Source organism: Leishmania donovani, chromosome 7 (assembly GCF_000227135.1).
Source record: "Leishmania donovani BPK282A1 complete genome, chromosome 7".
Taxonomy (NCBI): domain Eukaryota; phylum Euglenozoa; class Kinetoplastea; order Trypanosomatida; family Trypanosomatidae; genus Leishmania; species Leishmania donovani.
In genome coordinates, this window is record NC_018234.1 from 142867 (window position 1) to 162777 (window position 19911).

At 63.3% G+C, this 19911-nt stretch overlaps 6 protein-coding genes across 6 annotated transcripts in view; all 6 read right to left on the minus strand.

The window, feature by feature from the left end:
- Positions 1-563: 563 nt before the first annotated feature.
- LDBPK_070380 (hypothetical protein, conserved) lies at positions 564-2471 on the minus strand (the record flags this gene model as incomplete). The annotated part of the gene is made up of 1 exon (XM_003858431.1): positions 564-2471. The coding sequence occupies one exon, from the start codon at positions 2469-2471 to the stop codon at positions 564-566; it is 1908 nt and encodes a 635-aa protein (XP_003858479.1).
- A 674-nt stretch (positions 2472-3145) lies between these two features.
- On the minus strand, positions 3146-3505 carry LDBPK_070390 (hypothetical protein, conserved; the record flags this gene model as incomplete). Its single annotated transcript, XM_003858432.1, has 1 exon — positions 3146-3505. One exon carries the CDS (start codon positions 3503-3505, stop codon positions 3146-3148), a length of 360 nt encoding a protein of 119 aa, XP_003858480.1.
- A 656-nt stretch (positions 3506-4161) lies between these two features.
- On the minus strand, positions 4162-5985 carry LDBPK_070400 (hypothetical protein, conserved; the record flags this gene model as incomplete). The annotated part of the gene is made up of 1 exon (XM_003858433.1): positions 4162-5985. The coding sequence occupies one exon, from the start codon at positions 5983-5985 to the stop codon at positions 4162-4164; it is 1824 nt and encodes a 607-aa protein (XP_003858481.1).
- Positions 5986-7247: 1262 nt separating this feature from the next.
- LDBPK_070410 (protein kinase, putative) lies at positions 7248-12848 on the minus strand (the record flags this gene model as incomplete). Its single annotated transcript, XM_003858434.1, has 1 exon — positions 7248-12848. One exon carries the CDS (start codon positions 12846-12848, stop codon positions 7248-7250), a length of 5601 nt encoding a protein of 1866 aa, XP_003858482.1.
- Positions 12849-15525: 2677 nt separating this feature from the next.
- LDBPK_070420 (homoserine dehydrogenase-like protein) lies at positions 15526-16626 on the minus strand (the record flags this gene model as incomplete). Its single annotated transcript, XM_003858435.1, has 1 exon — positions 15526-16626. The coding sequence occupies one exon, from the start codon at positions 16624-16626 to the stop codon at positions 15526-15528; it is 1101 nt and encodes a 366-aa protein (XP_003858483.1).
- A 2263-nt stretch (positions 16627-18889) lies between these two features.
- The window catches only part of LDBPK_070430 (acetylornithine deacetylase-like protein), a gene marked incomplete at both ends in the record, with an annotated part of 1194 nt that continues 172 nt past the window's right edge, over positions 18890-19911 (minus strand). The window contains one exon of the mRNA XM_003858436.1: positions 18890-19911. This exon is cut by the window's right edge and continues 172 nt beyond it. Coding sequence (XP_003858484.1) covers positions 18890-19911 — 1022 coding nt within the window.

Genomic DNA, 19911 nt, shown 5'->3' on the forward strand with positions numbered 1-19911 from the left:
AAGAGATGCGGGGAGCATGTGCACGCATGCGCAGCCTGTCGCTGCCATGGCGGCTCCTTGTCGATCGTGAAGGGACGCCTGGAAGTGGGGTGACGAGTTGTTCTTAGTAAAGGGCGAAACTGAAGAGAGACAAGAGGAGGCGCACCCGTGTTGGCAAGCGCCGCCGCCCCCCTGCGCACATGCGCCAGAGAGGGGCGGCACGCGAACAGTGAAGAGGGCGGTGCCGAGAAGCGGAGGACCGCGAAGGCGGCGCGCCAAGGTGGCGCCCTCTCCCTTAGCCCGCAACACGCGTAGAAAAGGATGGGAGAGCGCCGTCACGTAGCGCCGCGCACCCGCCGTGGACTCCACACCATCACCATCTCTAGCGCAACCGTAGTCCATAGCATCCGTCGCCTTAGTGAGCCTCCTCGCAGATCCGCCACGATGAGGGCAGAAAGTAGGGGCGTTTAGGATGGCAATGGCGAGCGCGCCGGGCTGCCGCCGGCCGCGTCGACCACCGCATATTCGCCATCTACACGCACCCCATCCTCTGCCGACGCCGTTTCGCATGACATGCGGAACGACTACGTGGACCCCGCCCTCTCCATCGACGACGTCTTCGCATTCCGCGGCGACGTGTTCATCAACTCGATGGGGTGCGTCGAGTAGTTGTCGAGGCTTTTTCTCTTCTTTATCAAACTCGTCGCCGCACGAGACATCATGTAGTCGTTCATGATACGCTGACGGCGCACCGCTGAGGCGCCGCCGAACGCCTGCGCCAGCAGCCATTCTCGGTGGCCGCGGCCCTCCTCATCGATGTTCAACGCCGCGGTGCAGCGGTAGATGACGGCGAGGTTGGCCAGCACCTCGGAGATGTACTGTGCCACGCTGATCACAAACATTGGCTCCAGCTTACCCTTCTCACTTGCAATAACGTTCAACAGCTTCGCCACGTCAAGTTCGAGTGTCTTGGACATGCCCGCCAGGTTCACGTGCGGTGCCGCCAGACGCACGCCACCATAGCTGTAGCCAGTAGTTAGCCCAATCAAACCTTGGAGCACGCCGCCAATGCCCGCGCGAGAGCCGCCGGCGCCGCTGCCGAAGAGGCCGGCCTGCGACAGCAGCGGGTGCAGGAAGGCCATTGCCTGCTCCTCCATGGAGCCATTCCAGGACGTGAGGAGGTACTTGGGAGCGTTGAGGAGTTCCGCAAGGTACGGGTAGTCAATCATCTTGGCCGGGTTGCTGCGGTGGGCCACCGCCGCAACGAGCGGGGTGTCGCGCACCATCTCCCACATGCAATCCATGCCGTCCATCAGGGCGCGCTCTGCGTAGATTTTGAGCACCATGGACTCGATCAAGGGGATCTGCAGTTGCTCCGAAAAGCTGCTGATGAGCTCGGCGGCCTCGTCGCCGTCGACCACCGCCGGGTCGCCCACGACGTAGTCGGTCAAGCAGTCGATGCCGTAGCGGAAGCATGCGAGATGCGCCAGCCGCATCTGCACCGCCGGGTTGCGGATCAGAAGCGCGTCGTAGCGCACGGTGTTCGTGGCGTGCAGCGCGCCAACCTCCCCCATCTTGCGCAGTATGGCGCTGTAAGCCGTGGCGGTCAGCACGTGCTGGTAGCTAGCCACCTTCTCCACGGACAGAGACTCGAACTGGGCAACGTCGGCATTGTTTAGGCGCACTTGCAGCATGCCGTTCACCATCTTTTTCTCCACCACACCGGGCTGGTCGAGCGGCACGCAGCCCGTTACGTACTTCGGCGTGGCATCCTCGCCGCCCTCCAGCCGCAGGACCACACGGATCGACTTGGGCAGCGCATGCGCGGCGGTGGTGGCGGAGGAGGAGCCGTGGTGACGGTGTTGGCCTCCCTCGCTACCGGCCGCCGTCGTCCTTGCCGTCTGCATGTAGCCGCTGCCGACCGCAGTGGCCATACCGCTCGCCTTCAGCGTCGGCGCACCAGCGCCCGCGTGCGTCGCCACGGCGGTCGCTGCGGTCAAATATGAGCACGACCACTCCTCGTCGCCGCTGTACACCTCCTTCAACCACGCCACGGGGCTCTCGCTGACGGCAAGTCGACGCACCACATCGCTGCGGTCGTGGAATGCCTTCCACGCCTTCTTCCTTGCCTCGCAGCTCTGTGCGCGCTGCGCCTCCGCCGCTGCAGCCTTCGCCACCGCCTCCGCCTCCACTGCCGTAGCAGCACCAGCGGCGGCCATTGTGGCCTCCGTGCTCGTGGCATCCGGCGTCGCCGCGGTTACCGCTGCTTTCTCGGCCTGCTTCGCGGTGATCTCCGACCCCTCCCCACCGCCCGCGCCGCCGGCCGCTACTGCCGATCCTGGCACTGCTGCGGCCGCCGTAGCACCGCTGACCTCGCGGTCTAGCTGGATGGAGAAGAAGTTCAGCATTTGGATGTCGGCCAGTCGGCCCCTGCACACCAGGAGCTCGACGATGTCCTTGCGGGCACGCAGGGCGCGGAAGCACCGCATCATGTCGAGATCTGGCGTACGTGCGTCTGGCGATGCGTTCGAAAAGAACGAGAGACCGAGGGCCGAGGGACTGACGCTCCGTAACGCCCGTCGCGACTGCGTTGCTCTCCGCGTGGGCGTGGGCGTGATCTGATTGAGGTGCTCGGGCGTGGAAGAGCCGAGTGCTGGTCTCTTCCCCGACACACGGAAAGCCCACGGCTCGCAGGGTCACGTGTGACTACAAACAACGACAACGACTGCTCCCCACGCGCGAAGGAGAAGGCGTATGATGACCGTGAGCGTGCACGAGAGAGAAAAGGGGGTGCGCGGGGGCCGCAAGTTTTGTGCACGCGTATGCCATAAACCGCCGTGTAGGGCGGGGGCGGGGACGAGCACGAAGAATGGCAGCAAGCGACAAGAAAGAGGAACGAGAGAGAGACGACAGATGAAAGAATCAGGAGAGAGACGTTGCCCTCACCAGGCACATGTAGGCACGCACACCAGAGAGATGCGCGCACGCAAGGAGAGCGAAACAAGGGAGGGGAGAGGGACTTTAGTTCATCACACGTGCGTGTGCACCACCGCAGAGAGCCTTCCGTGAGAAAGGGACGGCGGCCGATGCGCGCTGCTGAGGAGGAGGGAAATTGGCAAAGGAAAACGAAAACGTCGGCCACAACGGCAGAGACGCGCACGCGTTCTCACACATCATCCGTGAGGTTGAGCTTCACCTTGCCGTCCTCTGTGGCATCAAAGGCTGGCTGGCCGAGGAAGGGGCAGTTGGCGCAGCGGAAGGCGTCGCCCTTGGAGCAGTTACCGCATCCACCAGGCGGCATCGCCAAAGCCTCCGCCTCTAGCTTGCCCTCCGCCTCAAGCTTGCGCTCCAGCTCAGCGCGGCCGCAGACGCAGTTCTTGCAGGCGCGACGGCGCGTCGTGCAGTCCTCACCCTTGGTCGCCTGTTTCAAGATGCGGTCCTCCTCCGTGAGAAGGGCGTCCTCGTCAGGGATGGGCTGGCGCGTCTTGAGGCTGAACGCCTGCGTCGAGGTGGCAGACGAGGACATGCGCGGGGTTTGCTGGCTCGCAAGCAGGGGGAGAGGGGAGGGGGGTTGGTGGAGTGTACGGAATCTGGCGTCGATCCCACTCGTTCGTTTGTGTTGATGCGTACGTGCGTGCGTGAAGGAAGAGAGCGAAGGATGAAGACAGTGGTGTGGCGACGAAAAGCAGAGAACGTGGGAGAAGGGAAGAGACAGCTGCGTTGTGGCCGTGGTGTATCCGCGCGCCGGGCCGGAGGGTGTGTGTTCGTGGTTGTTGCCGTTGCCAAAGAAGGGCAGCAGCAGCACAAGAGTCGTGGGGGAGGGGGGGTAGGAAGCAAGCAGATATGAGAAATGGCATGCATGGTGCGTATCATCGCCATTGTCAGAGACAGGTCGGGAGAAGTGAGACAGGGACGCGAGACTGCTTGCATGTTGTGTTGGAAAAGTTAGGCCACGCACACGAGGACGTGCGCAGAGCGCACGCTGAGCTCAGTCGAGTTTGCAGAGAAGTTCTTCTCTCTCCGTCTCCCTCCCTCCCTCCTCCTCCTCCTGCCAGCCATCACATCCTCCAAGCGTGTTACAAGGGTGTGGGTGTCTCTGGTCGATTCTCTGTGCGTGCGGGTTAGTGTCGTCGTGACCGTTCACGCGCCAGCTCGCATGCGCGTGTGAGATGGCTGTGCCGGCTAATCCTCTTCCATTGCACGCGAGAGCTCGTCCTCCTCGCGCACAATCCGCATGTGCAACTCACGGCCAAGACTCGTATTAGCGGCGAAGTCGAGCACCGACTCCCCCGCGCCTTCTGTGAAATGGTACGGGCACGTGGCCACGCTGCTGTGCTCGTAGTACCACTGCAGCTGATAGTCGCGGCCATCGACGCCCCTGGCCGTGTCACCAGCCCGCAGTACAAGCGGTGGCACCGCCGCATCAACGTGGTACGCCGCCTCCGACCGCTGCTTCATCTGCTGACGGGCGAGCTCCTCGGCATCGCCAGTGAGGGTGCGCCCGTAAAAGTTTTTAATATTTTCCATGCGATCGATATGCTCCCACGAGGGCTTAAGTCGAGCCCTGCTAGAGCGAAGCCGTACGTCAGCGGCGGCTATCGCCTCGCTGTTCTCCACAACGGAAGTGTCCGGAAGCAGCGGGCGATCGCGCGTGATGACGGGCCGGCGGGCACGCGCGTCGAGTCGACCGTAGGCGTAGTCGTACACGTGTAAGCTGCGACTTCGGCGATCGTCCTTCATGTCCGCCGCAGTCGGCGGCGGAGGCGGCGTCACCACATCCCTCCCGTTGTTCTCACCGTTGTTGGCGCTGTGCTGCTCGTCTCTCCTCGCGTTCACTTGTCGAGTGGCGCCACTCGAGGGAGGCGGCGCGGGGGCAGTGGTGCCAGGCTCCAGCGGCACCCACCGCCACCGTCGCCTTAGCACCCCGAGCTCCTGGTACAGCTCCACAATCAGCTCGCTGCAGGAAACCTCGCCCGTGATTAGCTGCCGCAGCGGGTGCGCCTGGGTGTGGAGCCGCGGCCATAGAAAGGCCAGCGGGTACAGCAGGCTTGAGTCCATGCGTCGCCCTTCGCTCTCCTCGCAGAAGCGCGCCAGCCGCCTCTCCCGCTCCGGCGTGTGGTCGTAGTTGCGCAGCCTGCGAACGGCAAAGTAGTGGTAGGCCGGCACACCCGACGGCGTCACCGACAGCAGCCGCCGCGATGCCTCAACCAGCTGCACCGTGTCGTGTGTCACGTTCCCCTTCACGTCCACCACGTCGTAGTCCTTGTTGTCCATCGCCTCGAGGATGATGGCACCGCGGCGAATCACAGGGCGCCTCTGCAGCGCTGCCTCCTCGGCACGAAGCTGCTCGCGAACCCAACGAGTCGGCGACGCTGGCACACGGGAGCCATGTGCCGGTGCAGCCGACTCAGCGCCCTCTGTGCCTCTCTCGAAGACCTCGCTGAGGTTGCGCACCCGGTACGGAGGAGTGGATAAGGCCGACGCCTTCAAGGGCGACGCCGCTCCCCTCGCCTCGGTAGGCCCGGTCGCGGCGGGCACGCCAGTCTCGCTCGTGTCGTCGTCAACGTGCTCGATCACCGCGGGTGCCACCACCACCGCCACGTGAGAGTAGCGGAGCGCCGCAGGCTTGAAGAAGGACAAGATGAACTGCAGCGTCGTGATGCACCAGCTCACAGGTCCGGTGCCGCGCATGAGAATGATGTCCCCGGGCTGCAGCGTCGGCTCGACATCCTTCCAGTCCTCCAGCGTGTAGTCCCTGCCGGGTGCGAAGAGCGCGTCTACAGTGGGCTGGTGAAGCGTGCGCACCACCAGGCAGGTGACCACGTACACGCCAGCGCTGGCAGCCCCGTACCCGGCCAGCGTCGCGAGCTTCCCGAAAGATCCGCGGCGGCGGAAGTTGTGCACCCGCCGGTGCCAAAAGAAATTGGACGTCTTCTTGTACACTGGGGAGCCCACGCCAGCGGACATCGCGACATGCTCGCCAAGCCGCCTGGTGAAGCGAAGCATCGTCTGCGTTCCTATGTGGGCGCTTCCAGGATAGTCCCACCCCCCTCCTCTGATGTCGGGGTGTTGCGAGAACCGAGGAGCGGGCACACACGTGAACGCTGGCACCCACACGCGCGCGCGCAGAGAGGAGTGGATGAGCCGGGGGAGGGCAGAGGAGGTGCAGAGTGCGCACCGTTATGGAGTGAGCAGAGCAGAGTGACGCCACAGACGGCAGAGGTTGGAGGGCTGTCTTCTCTCGCGCGCCCTCTTGCCACTGCAGCGCAAGAATGGAGATGAAAAGATGAGGAGCGACGAGGATGTGCATTGCAATCATCGGCCCCCCTCCCTCCCCCCACCGCACGCACCGACGGCGTGTGCACACATCCGCGACGCACGGCAGCAGAGACAGCGCGGAGGAGGCGGAAGACGAAGTGAAAAGGCTCAGCGCTGAGAGTGAGAGGAGCCTTTACACACAGCCCCTCCCTCTACTTCCCTCAACGAGAAATCCGGTGAGAAGCGCCATCGACGTGCATCAAGACGACTCCGCCGGTCGCCACCTCAACGTCTGCATGCAAGCACACCAAGGCTCACAGGTAAGCTTGAAGGAAGGAAACAAAAACGTCTTCGCCAGCACGAACACCACCACCCCGCTTCGGCCATGGTGCCTCCCGCGCGAGGAAGAAGAGGAGGCTGTCCCTCCGTGGTATTGGTCAGTACACGGCGCACGTGCGCGGCCTACAGCCGAGGGCATTTCGCTTCTTTTCTTTCTTTTTGGGGGGGAGGGGGCGCTGCTGCTTGAGGCGCTCATCATCGTTGCGGTCCGCGCTATCAGTGGTTGCGGGTGGGAAAGATGAGAAGGCAGGAGTCGAGAGAATCGGAGACGGTCTCGAAATCCGGACGCAAGCCATGCGCACTCTTCACACCGCACCACACCCACCATTCGTGAGCCTCCTCGTAGACATGTGGTTCTGTTCATTCTTGTTTGGCTCCCCTTTCTGTTGCCCGCGTTTTCAGCAGGTGATCCCCCCATCGCTGGACACAGTCGCAGACGACCTCCGTCGCGTCCGCAGACGCTTACTTTTTTTCCGTATCCAGCTCTCTGGCAGGCCGCAAGCCTGTTCATGCGGCCCCATGCGCCACAACGCGGCACACCTATACATCACCATCGTCAGCCTTCTCGCCACTCACGGACCCGCGCGCCTCCAAGACGCGCTGGATCGCCCTCGAGTCTCCCTCTCACACACCACGAACAGATACGCACACGTGCACGTGCGGGGCGCGGTTTAGCCCGGCGGCCCGGCCGGTTGCTGCCCCTCCGGCGGGCGCTCGCGCTGCTTCGCAAGGTAGTCCTCCTTTAGGCGGTTCGATGGCACGGGCACACGGGCAGCGAGGTAGTCCTTGAGGTTAAACGGACGGTGCCACTGCTTGAAGAAGGGGTGCTCGAGCAGCTCCTGCGCCGTCGGCCGCTGCGAAGCTGTCGGCAGTGTTGCCAGTCGGCAGAAGTCCGCGAAGACGGTGCCCAACGGAACAGCGCGGTGTTTGTTGAACTGCAATACGTCCACCGGCTTATCCATCCGCGACACGCGGTCGAACTCGTCGATGACGTCCTTGAGGTCATAGGGGTACTCGCCCACCGCGAACTCTGCGAGGGTGACGCCAACGGCCCAGATGTCAGCGGGCTTGCCGTACGGCTCGCCGCGCTGGCGTTCGGGGCTCATGTACTTGTCGGTGCCGCAGCAGTCCCCGGCGTCGTCTGACGACGACGACGATGGGTTGAGACCGCTTCTGCCCCTTCGGGTAGCGTCCCATTCGCCGGAGCCCTCCTCCGACGATGTCGACTCCGCCTCCAGCACATCCATGCCATCGCGCTGCGCCAGCAGGCTGTTTGTGGTGCTGCTGAACACCAACCCCTCTGCAGAGCTCCCCATCTCGGGCGGGGTCGTGCCGACCATGCCGCTGCCGAGCTGGCCGCTGATGCCTGCGCCGATGCTGCCACGTTGAGCGTGCCAGACGAACGGCGCACGACGGCCACGTGCGCCTGTCAGTGGCAAAACTGTAAGCGACGGTGACTGCAGTGGCGTGATAGACTGCGCCGGGGCGACGGAGGGGGGTGGCACGTAGGTCAGCATGTCGTTCTTGATGCCGAGGCCGGTGCTGTCACAGCGCTGCGACAGCCCAAAGTCGCTGAGCTTCACAACCCCGTGCTCATTCACAAGGACGTTGCCGGGCTTGATGTCTTGATGGATGTAGCCGCGGGAGTGCATGTCGCGGACACCGCGCAGCAGCTGCTCCCCGACGACGGCGACCAGGCGCTCTGTGACGCCAAGGGGTTCCTCGACGAGACCGCTGCCGTCGTCCGACTCCGAGTCGTCTGTGCCGCAGTCGCTCTTCACGGAGTACGAGTCGAGCAGAAGGCTGTCATTGCTGCCGTAGATATGCTTGTAGCCGCCGGTGAGGGGGTGGCACGGCACACCGCCGCTGCCGCATGCTATGCTGTCCACGTCGCTGCTACCGGTAGTGTCGACGACTCTTGATATGCACGGCCTCGGCGCCGACGGCGGTGCCCGCTCTGCGAGAGTACGCTGGGAGTCGAGCAGCTTAGGTGACGTGCTGGTGATGGACGGACGCCGCTCGGTGTCGCCGCCAGTACCGCTCCTGCCGACGCCAGCTGCCGAGGTATCCTTCAGAAAGCCCTCAGTAACCTGCGGTGCCTCGGGAGCGTCACAGAGGAGAGGCGGAACGGATGGGCTACCACCATGCACACTGCCGCAGCGGCCGCTATGGCCGCCGCCGTCACCGTCGTCCTGATCATCGTCGCCGGTGAGCAGACGGTGACGCTCTTGCTGCGACCCTCGCACCATCCGCGCATGCTGTTGTAGGCAGTCGGCGAGGTGATCGAGGCTGCCGTAGTGCATGAACTCCATCACAATGTCTAGCGCCGCCACCTCGGCGAGGAAGAAGGCATTGTAGACCTTGACCATGAATGGGCTGCGGTAAGTGAGGTGCAGCACCTGCAGCTCACGAACCACGATGCGCTGAAGCTGATTGATGCGACCGCTCGAGACGGCGCCGCTGCGCAGGAACGGCGAGGAGCAGCCCAGGCACAGTGGTGAGAGGTCCACCCGCTTCACGGCGAGGCGGCGGCCGGTGGGCTTGTGTATCGCGACGAACACCGTCGCCGAGGCGCCTTCACCGCAAGTCGTCGAGAGGATGTCGAGGTCACGTAGTCGAACCACGTTTGGCGGCAGCGGCGGGAACGACGTATTCTGAGTCGCCCCTGAGCCGCCCATCATCGGGGCGGCGGCCGTCGTCGCCGTTGCTGCTGTCGTGGTGGTGCGGAAGCCACCAGGGTTTGTATGCCCGGACGGGCTGTCCACACGGCTTCCGGCAGTCGCTGAGGCGATACCGCCTCTATAGGTTGGTATATCGGCGTAGGGCAGCAGCAGACTGTTCGCCGTGTCGGTGTCTGTAAAGGCACCGGCATTCAACATGCCCCCTGCGCCGCCTGCGGCCGCAAAGGGGGGCGGTGAGGCCGTGTTCGTGGCACCAAGCGCCCCTGGCAGCCAACCGTTGCTCGCCTGACGCCGCAGCTGCGCGTGGCAGATGTTGCCACCACTGCCGCCAGAAGGCCGCCCAAGTGCGGTGGTGGAGTTGGGTGTGGCGACCTGCTGCTGCGCCGCTGCAGCGGCACCACCGGTCACCATGCCGAAGCCAAGGTTTCGGGTAGGAGAAGCGTTGGTTTCTGTCACGTGATGCGAGCCAGGCAGCAAGCCGTCATGCGGCTGCGGCTGCTGATGTGGGGAGCCGCTCGCGCCGAGGAAGTGAGAGGTCGCAGTGTTTTCGCACACCGTGCCCAGGAGCTGCGGCGGCGGCCCAGCGGCAGCACCGGCTCTATCGTGGTGCACGCCGAGGGGGCTTGGGAGCGCCAGCCGCTGGCTGTCCATCGAGTAAGTGATCGGGCTGAAGGGCGTGTCCATGCTGGTAGAGAAGAGAGTGAAAGACGCGTTCGCCGTGGTGTTGGCGCCCCCTCCTCCACCGCCGCTGTGGTGCATGTTGCGCGTGTTGCCCGACCCGCCGCCGGCGCCGTGGTACGCATGGGGCGAGTACCAGTCGGAGCCGGTTGTGTTCGGTGTCATGGGGCCTAGTCCACCCGCGCCGCCGCCAGCACCCCCACCACCCCCGAGGTCATTGCCGCCGCCGCCGGGACCGAGTAGTTGCATGCGCCCCACAAGGCCGCCGTTGCTGCTCACGGGCGAGTAGTTGGTCGCAGATCGCTGCGGGTGCAGCAGCTGTAGCGGTCGACTCCTGCTGCCACCACCACCAGTTCCGGTTGTGCTGCTGCCCATAAAACTGCCACAGGTGCAGCCTGGCCCGGCCGCTCCGCCAGTGGCGCTGCCGGCGTCGATGCGGGTCGGGTTGAGGAGAAGCATGTTACGCACCGTGAGGCAGCCGTCCCGCGACACGCGGAACATCCCTGCGACGAGGGTGCGACGATCGTGTGAGATGCGCACGAGGCCGCCGCTTCGGGTGCTAGAAGAAAAGGTGTTCAGGTTCTGGGCTACGCTGCCATGTGCGCGGGCGAACGGGCCCGATCGAGCGGGTGTGGCCGGGGGGTTGCAGCCACTTCCGCGTGCGGGTCGATCTGCCATCGTGCTCGCCAAGTCGCTTGCGCTGCCGCTGTTCATGGTCATCCCCATGGACCGCGAATTCAGCGGAGGGGTAGTCAGCACTGAGGAGCAGGCGCCGGCGCTGGCAGCAGCAGCGGCAGCCGAGGTGGCGGTTCGGCTCGCTGAAGAGGGCGGCGCAACTGATCCAGGAGAGGTCATCTCACCGCTTGTATCGTTCGCACTGACGGCGGTGCTGGGCGGCGCTGGGCCGACCGGAGAACGAAGACGAAATAACAACGGCGGCGGTGCGCGGCGGCGCACTGTGCGAGCAGTCGCAGCAGCCCCGGACAGAGAAAGCGGGGACAAGACCCCGGCAACAGCACCACCACCACCACCACCCATGCCAGTCACCGATAGACGCGCTGCGGAAGGCGGCTGAAGTCGGTTGGCACCAGCGGTGGAGGTCGCGGTGCTGAGCGACGCCGCTGGCGCACTGCCACTGCCGAGGCTGCCGGCGCCGCAGTAGTTGGCGAACCCGCACAAGCTGCTGTTGCTTAACAGCGGCGTCGCGTTCGGTGTGACAGCACCGCCAGCGGCAGCGGTGGAAGCGTAGCCGGCTTGAAACGATCCGTAGTGGAACATTGTCACACTCGACGGCGTCGAAACTGGTGCGATGGCTGCCGGGGTGGTGGCGCCCGCCGCGCTGTGGTGAGCCGCCGTCGATGCGCCACTGCTGCCGGTGAGGCCCCCTTGGCTTTCACATGCGGCACGGTGCTGCTGGGCAGCGATAGGGTGGGCCGGCCGGCCAGATCGGAGCGGCGGTGAGGTTGTGGGCAAGACTGCCGGCAGCTTCACGTGCACAGGCGCGTAGGAGGCAGGATTCATGGGCAAACGTGTCGCTGCCAACTCGTGCAAGTCTCGCCTGACCACCAGCGTGCTTAGTCGCTCTCCATCTGCGTCCTCCTCGACACCGCCGTCGCCGTGCGTCGATAAGGCGGATGAGACGAGGGTCGAAGATAGTGGGCTGGGTGCGCCGGGTGTGCGCGGCAGAGGCGCAGGCGGCCGCTGCACCTGCCCGTGCAGGGGCTGGTTGGTTTGAGAGACAGAAGAGGCCGTCTGCGTCACTGACGTGGTGAGTGATCGATCCTCTTGTCTGCTGACAGCTGGTGTGATCAGCACGGGTCTCGTGGCGACGGTCAGAGAAGTCGTCGCTGGCGAGCTTGAAAAGAGTGATGGCGGGCGTCGCTTCTCACGGCGCGGCCCTGACAGGGCCGCTGTTGCCGCCTTCATCGAGCAGCTCGGCGGCGTGCCATCGCTCAGCGGCAGCATCAGCGACCCCGCTTGAGACGACAACGTCTCGGGCCCCTTCATGGTGGTGCACGCCGACAGCGTATCAGGCAGCATCGTGCGAGGCAATCCTCTTGCTGCTGTGGTGGTGTTGGTGGAGGTGGCCGTCGTCATCATCGTTGTCAGGCCCCCACTTGCGCTGGGCTGCTGCCCTGCAGAGCCCCGCGATACCGCATCTATAGCGACTTTTGCACTCTCCTTCGGTTGCAGGGAGTTCGACTGCGCCTTGAGCGGCGAGCTAGGAGTGGCGCTCCTCATGCCAGTCATGGTGAGTGTTGCGTCACTGCCTGCGTTTACAAGGGACGAAGAGCTGTACCGCGCGGCGGTAGCGTCAACGCCGCCCTCTGAGCTTGATTGGTCTTGCATTGGCGGAGCCGGCAGTGTGTCTTTCAGTACGCAAGTCTCAGTGATGTGCATGGAGATCGTCGACGCCGTTGCGGTGCTCGAAGAGGACGTTGCGCAGTCTGCCGCGCCATCGTGATCCAAGTGCGAAGTGGCGTCGGCGGCGTCGGGACTTCGACCCGTCAGCCGCTCTTCTGCGGCGGGAAGGAAAGGGGGAGAAGGACCAGGATCATTGCTGGCGTACTCGCTGCGCTCGTGCGCTGTGGCATGGGGCACCCGCATCGATACAGCCCTGTCATGCTGAGCTGCGTCAGGCCGCGTACAACTGTTGTGTTCTTCAGCGCATGATGGACTGGTGCCTGGTAGGCCATCAGCAGTCGGGTCTACGTATTGGAGAGGGCCGTCGCATGGCAGCAGTGATGAGACGAGCAGCCGCTGTTGTTGCTGCGCCAGTGCCGTCAAGGAGGACGACATTATCGCGGTTGATGACGACCCGGTCGGCGGCGACGGCTCAGCGGACGCCGAAGAAACGGCCGTGGATGTCATGGTGGCAGCAGCGGTGGCGCTGTGGAGCTGTGAGCCAGACATGAGCGGCACACCCTTTTGGCGAGAGCTCGGCGAGACGGAGAAACTCGCGCGCTGCGCTGATTCAAACAAGCGGGGCGAAAGAGAAACCGCGAGCACGCGCGTGAGAGATAAGAGGAGGAGGAGGGCGTGTGTGTGCGCGCGCACGACGCTTAGCTGTATAAAGATATATATATATATATATAGATGCCTGTATATATAGATTGGGTGGATGGATGGCTGCGATTTCTGTTGATAAGTCGGCTCTACCCGCTGCCTCCGTAGACCACGAGGAGGCGGACCAAAAAAAAAAGAGGTGGCCGCACGCGCGCGCACACGCCACGAACGTCTTGAAGGGGAGCGGAGGGGAGGCTGCTAAGTGAGCGCAGCAGCAGCAGAGAGACCACACACAACAAAATAAAAGAAACTCAATAAATAACGTCTTCAATAATGTAAGCGCGCGCGTCTGTATATCTGCGTGTCTACTATATATGCATACATATATATATATATATGTATGTATGTATCGGTATCTGAGTGTGCGCCCAGTGAACGGTGCGCCACCGCTGCCACGACGCGTAATGCAGCAGCAACAGTCCGTCTCTCGCTTCGCCTCTTCGTGAGCACCAATGTCGATGCTCGAGCGAACGCTTCGCCCTCTGTGCAAGGGGCCCGGGCCCCGGGGGTGGTGGTGGTGGTGGTGGTGGTGGGTGAAGGGAGGGGAGGGGAATGTCTCTCTACCGTGTCGGATAGAAGCTACTGCAGTGCGCTCGTACCTTCACATGCACAGGCGCACACACACACACACACACACAGAGGCATAGAGACGCAGAGGCAGTCACAAACGCATCGACAAGCTCGGCGAGGGGAGAGACGAGGGAGCCAATATAGAAGCAGGAACGAAAGGAAAGGCGATGATGCGGAGGCGGGCGGTCTCCTCTCAAGCGAGCGCGAAAAGAGAGGGAAGGATTGGAGACGAGGCGGCGCACCCTCGCACACACGCGAAGAGCACAAGGAGAAAGAGAGAGGGGAAGAGAGAGCGAAAGCCTCCAGAGAAGGGCCTTCACTGCGCCGAACACACAAAGGCCCGCTAAAAGGAGGACGCGCCGTTTCCGTCACGTCGCACACACACGCACACGATTGTGTGCACACTGCCGTTGCCTTAATCAGCTCTCACCACGGATCGTCTTCAACCGAAAGCCAGGGGGTGGGGAGGAGGAACTTAGAGGTGGAGTGATCCCGTGAGCCAGCGTGCTTTTCTGCCCACAGCCGCTGTGGTTCCAAGCAGTGCGGTGTCACCGCCTTGTCGCCGGAGGGGGAGGGGGGACGAGTGCACGTATCTCTGCGTGTGCGTGCAACGTGAAAGCGGACGCGTTCCAAAAGGGTCCTGAGCGTGCTGGCGTGATCACGCTGGTGTGCTGCGTGGGGGCGGTGCCAGTGATGGCGGAGGTACAAGAAAGAGACGGTGCAAGGTTCTCAGGTGCTGATCGAAGTCAGAGAGAGGAGCGCTGGGGAGGCAACGGCAGCCATGATGAAGAAGCGCCGCCGCCCGCCACAGGTGATGTGAGCAAATGGTGGAAGAGACGAGAGTGAGGCCAAGCGCACACGCACGCGTCAGGGGCCGCGCAGAGAGAGAGAGAGAGGTGGAGGGTTGGGCACCCGAGAAAGCGCGCACTCACTTTCGCCACGAAACAAAAAGAGCGCCAACGTGCGACACCAGCGGGAACGCACTCGCGCGCGTCGTGTGCTACGGCTGGTGTCACATGCATGTCCGCACATGGTGTGGGGAGAGGCACAGGCGGAAGTTGCGATCATAGGAGCGTTCAGTTGTTGCACTGCAGACCTCCTGCTTCGCTTGTGTGTGCGTCGTGCTCTTTCCGTCGGCGTGGATACAACCAACGCCGGCGTTGGAGTGGCCACGCAGACGCAGGGAGGGAGGGGGTAGTCAGTGCTTGTTGTTGGTGAGCATGGCCACAGAGGGAGCGGCGAAGAGAGCGAGATCAGCGAAGGACGACAAGAACGACCCTGAGAAGAAACTAACGCACGCACGTGGAAATGAACGGCAGGGGCGTGGCGGAGGAGAGGCAAGAGCGATGGCCAACACAGCCGCACGCATGAAAAACGAGCAGCAGGCAATAGGCAGACAGCGATGCGCTGTCGCGAGAGAAAACGCGGCGCGGAGAGAGGTAGCGAGAGAAGCGCACCCACCGGCGCATGGCACACACACACACGCACGAGAAGCCAAACCATAAGAATAGCGTACGTAAGGTAAGGGTCGAGGAAACGAAAAAAAAAAGGAAGGGGGTAGCAGGCTGCGCTGATGACGATAAGACGCGAGACGGCCTCAGAGAATACGTGTGAGCATGTCGCACATCTTCCCCTGCTGTTGCACTCCATGTCTTTCCGCCTGCAGATGATGCGACGCTGTCGTTGAGCGTCGCAAGGCTGCACTGCTCTCTCTCTCTCTTCGTCCTTTGCGCGCTTCCTTCTTCCCCTCGCTCAGCGCATCCGCTCACGCGGGCGGAGGCAAGCGTGTACGCGTCTGTGAGTATGTGTGCGTGTTCGAGGGAAGGGGGACAATGAGCGGTGAAACCCTCATGCGAGTTATGCGCGTGCTGTACCCGCGGACATTGCCCATCCGCTTCTGCCTCTGCACAGATCCCCCTCTCCCTCCATCACTCACGGGTGCACCCATCCTGCTCTACGGGCGACGGAACGCCTCCATCCACACCGCGTAGTCCTCCATCATGGCACTGGCGGTACAGTACATGCCGGCCCCAGGGCCGGAGATGGTCACGACGCCGAGGTAGTCCGTCCACACAGACACGGCGCTCGTCGTACCGTCCATATGGTACAGCGGATGCTCCGGGCCCAGCAGCATCGGTTTGACGGAGCACGTCAGACGCTCGTGCAGCGGCCGTGTACGTGACTGCGCCTCTTCTTCCTCCGCCGCTGACGACTTGGGTGCACAAGACGACGTCGCCGCCCCCTCCATCGCAGCGCTCACCACGTGGCGGTAGCGCAGCCCCTTCGCCCTCGCGTCCTGCAGCATTTCCGGCGTGAGAGTGTCGATGCCCGTCACTGGGATGGTCGAGCGGCTCGGCTGATGACCGAACGCGATGGCGACCATCACGAGCAGCTTCACGAAGGCATCTTGGCCGGCGACATCGTTGGTGGGGTCCGCCTCTGCGTAGCCCAGCTCCTGCGCCTTCTTCAGCACCTCTTCAAACGTCTTCTCCGGGTGCTCGCGCAGCTCTGTGAGGATGTAGTTGCTCGTGCCGTTGACGATGCCCTCGATCTTGCGCACTTGCTGGACGTGGCACATGTTCTGCAGCGTCTTGATGATCGGGACGCCGGCAGCAACCGTCGCCTCAAAGCCGACATACACCCGCGTCGCCGGAAACGACGATGTCGGGGTGCAGGAGGCGGCCAGCTCCTGCAGGGCAGCGCCATACCGGGCGAACATCACCTTGTTGGCTGTTATCACCGAGCACCCATGCTCCACAATGGCACGCTGGAGGTACGTGAAAGCCGGCTCTTCACCCACCGTCGCCTCGAAGATGACCTGCACGTCAGCGCGGAAGACGTCTTCGATGTCGTCCGTGAGCAACTTCGCATCGCTCGCGCAGCGGTCCGGCAAGACGCGACTTCTTTTGCGCAGGTCGCGCACGAGAATCTTTACGATGACGAGCTCCACGCCGCCAAGCCTCTGCTTGAGCTGCTCACGGCGCTGCTGCGCGATACTGTAAATACCTTGCCCTACGGTACCAAAGCCCAGGAGGGCAGCGCGAACGACCGTCATGCTTAGTGATGACAAGGATGATGCACGTGGCGAGTTGAGGTGCTTGAGCGGTTGCGTGCGTGTGTGTGTGTGTGGTGGGGGGGGGGGGGGCGTCGGTGCTTGCTAGCGTATCGCTTCTGAGCAGGGAAGGTGACATCAAGTACGGCCGCCCGCGACTACGAAGACAGAGCGAACAACAAAGACGGTGAGTGCGGATAAGCGAGGATGGGAAGGGGTGGCGCATGCGGCTGCAGCGGCCCTCCGCGGCCACTGCGTAGAGATATGGAGAAAACCCCAAAGAGAAGGCAGAGGGCGGAGCACAAACACACATACACACATGCGCACGCGTCCTTGGCTAGCCGCAGAGGAGCGCTTCACGATGAAACGGTGCCTCGCGCGAGTGTACAGGGGCAGCGGCAGCCGCGGGCTGGTGCACATGGGACAAGAGATGATACGCATCGTGGACGGTCGGGCAAAACAAGGTGCGGATGTGCCTGCGGTCTGTCGTTGGCCGGCACAAGCCTGCCCCATCTCTCCTTGCCACTCGCGCCGTGACTACGCCGAGAAGGTCACCAATAAAAGGAGGACGAGCGGGTGGCGTGGCGGACAGAAGTGAGGGCAGGAGACGAGTGGTGGTGGTGATCACAGCGGTGCGTTATTGGTGGCCAGATGGCTGTGCGGGCATGTCTGTGCGCCTTTCATGGGGCCTTTCCAAGAGCCTTGCGCATGACGTACGTCATGGCTGGACCCTCGCGAGCACGGCCCCATCAGAAGCAGCTGAAAAAACACGGAAGACATGCGCTTCCTTTCGCATTAGCGTGCCTCATTTCTCTGCCGCACAACGTGAGGTCCAACGCCGCTCCACCCCCGACCCTGTCGCAGGCCGCATCCGCGTGGTGCGAAGCACCGGTAGACACGCGTTGCAGCAGTGCGCCGACCCGGTCGCCCGAGGAGGGCCCGTGCCCTCAAGCGCCGCCCACCCACCCCGCGCACCGTAGGGTGGCTCTCAGGCGCCCCACACCAGCAGGCGGTGCGAGGGCCGGGTGTGGCATACGCTCGAGTCGCGCGAACACTTTTTGCCTATCCGATGAGAACCACAAACGCGTTCACTGCCGCCGCTCGCCCCGGCGCCACGCCGTCCGGGACCCGCCCGCCGACATCCGCAGCGACGACTCGCTCTCACTCGCCCACGTCGTAGGCGCTTGGCACGCGCACCGCCAGAAGTGGCTCGGCATTCGGCCGGGATGGGGGCGGGGAGAGGGGGCTGCTCGGCGTCCACCCAGACCGAGCTGGACACACCGGACCCGGAGATGCCACGCGCGGAGGTGTTTGTGCCCACGTCATGAGGGCGGCGCTGAATGGTGAAAGAGCCGAAGAGAATACCGCCTGCCTTCGTCAATGCCCGACTCTCGCGCCACACCTTTCACAAGTACAGACGCGAAGGGAGTATGGAAAGCGGGAGTCATTCGCGGTGCCACTCGCGGTACCACACGAACGCCAGCACATCAGCCCCGCCGTGAGAATGAAAGCGAAAGCAAAAGTACAGACGAGCACACGCGCAGACGTCGAGAAGAGGGGATGGCGTGCGACGCGCGAGGTATCAGAGAGGACCACAGCACGGCGGCCTGTGCGCACAGGCCGTCGTGTGCGTGCGTGCGTGCGTGCGTGTGTGCCGAAGAACAGAATAAGCGATAAGGGGAAAAGCTGGATCGAGCCAGCGACTCCGTGAATCCTCGAGCGCGCAGAAAGAGGGAAGAGAACGGCCAGTGGCCGTAAGACAAGTCAACGCAAGCGAAGGATGAGGGAGGAAGAGAAGGGGGCTCATGTGGCATGCAGGTACAGGCGCCTGCATGTGAATGCATCGCTTGATGGAGAAGCGGAAAACATTTTAGAAAAAAAAATGGAAGGGAAGGGGGAAAAGACGCAAGATCGCGTGGAGCACCGCCCACGCCACACATGCGCATACGCGTCGTCGATTGGGAGCATCACGCGCATACGCGCACACACCTCCCGCACGCAGTCGTCGCACTGTCGGTTTTCCTTTCCGCCAAAAACTGCTTGTGCGCGTGTCGCACGCTATGTTCGTGTGATGGGGCACATGCCGAGAAAGAGAGAGGGGCGTGAGGCGGGCGTGAACATCTAGAAAAGGATGGAAGTAGGCAACGAGAGCAGGCATAGCCGCCACCGCCAGATGCAGCCTCGGTGTCACCCTCGTCTGTCGCCGCCCCGTCACCCTCACTTGGCTCCCACCAGCGTTGTCTGGGCGACTCCGCCAGCTACAGGCTCACAACTGGCTGGCCTCGCTCCCGCCGCACATCAGCTGCACAACGCGGCGAACCACCAACAGGCCCTTGTCCAGCTGCTCCAGCGACACGAACTCGTTCGCCTTGTGGGCCTGCTCAATGTTGCCGGGGCCGCACACCACGGAGTTGATGCCAGCGGCCTGGTACTCGCCCGCCTCCGTGCAGAACGACACCTTCGTCATCTTCGGCAGCTCAGGGTTGGCAGCCATGAGGGCCTTCACGACCGACGCATCCTTATTGCCGCCAAAGGGCTCGACTTCGCCGCGCTTCACCACGTCTATGCCCCCCTCCGGGCACGCCAGCTTCACGCGCTCCGTCTCCGCGCTGATAAAGTCCCAGATCTCCTTCTTAATCACAGATGCAGGGTGAGACGGCACGTTGCGGAACTCGAAGCCCAGCGAGCACTCTGCAGGGATCGTGTTTATCGCGTTGCCGCCGGTCGTGAGAGCCGGGCAGAGAGTCGTGTGGGTGATGTTGAAGCCCTCCTCGAAGGGGCCCTCGCGGGCGAAGCGATCACGCATCTCGAAAAGCTTCTGAAACACGCGCATCGCAGGCTCGATGGAGTTGTACCCCGCAGTCTGCAGCGAAGAGTGTGCAGCCTTGCCTTTGAACGTGATGTAGCTGTAGAAGATGCCCTTGTGCGCAATCACGAGGTCGAGCATCGTCGGCTCGCCGATGATGCAGCCCTCGCACTTCTTCAGATCGCTTCCCCGCTCGCGCATCAGCTGCCGCACGCCGTCAAACGTCGTCTCCTCGTCGTAAGTAAGCGCGATTTGCACGGGCTTCCGCGGTGGCGCACGCACCCACTCCGGCACAAGGGCAAGGCACACAGCAATGAACGCCTTCATGTCGCACGACCCGCGCGCGTAAAGGTTGCCATCGCGCTCCGTCAGCACGAACGGGTCACTTGCCCACTTCTGCCCGTCCACTGGCACAACATCTGTGTGCCCGCTCAGGATCAGCCCGCCTTCCACGCTGCCGTCCGCGCTTGGTAGCGTCGCCA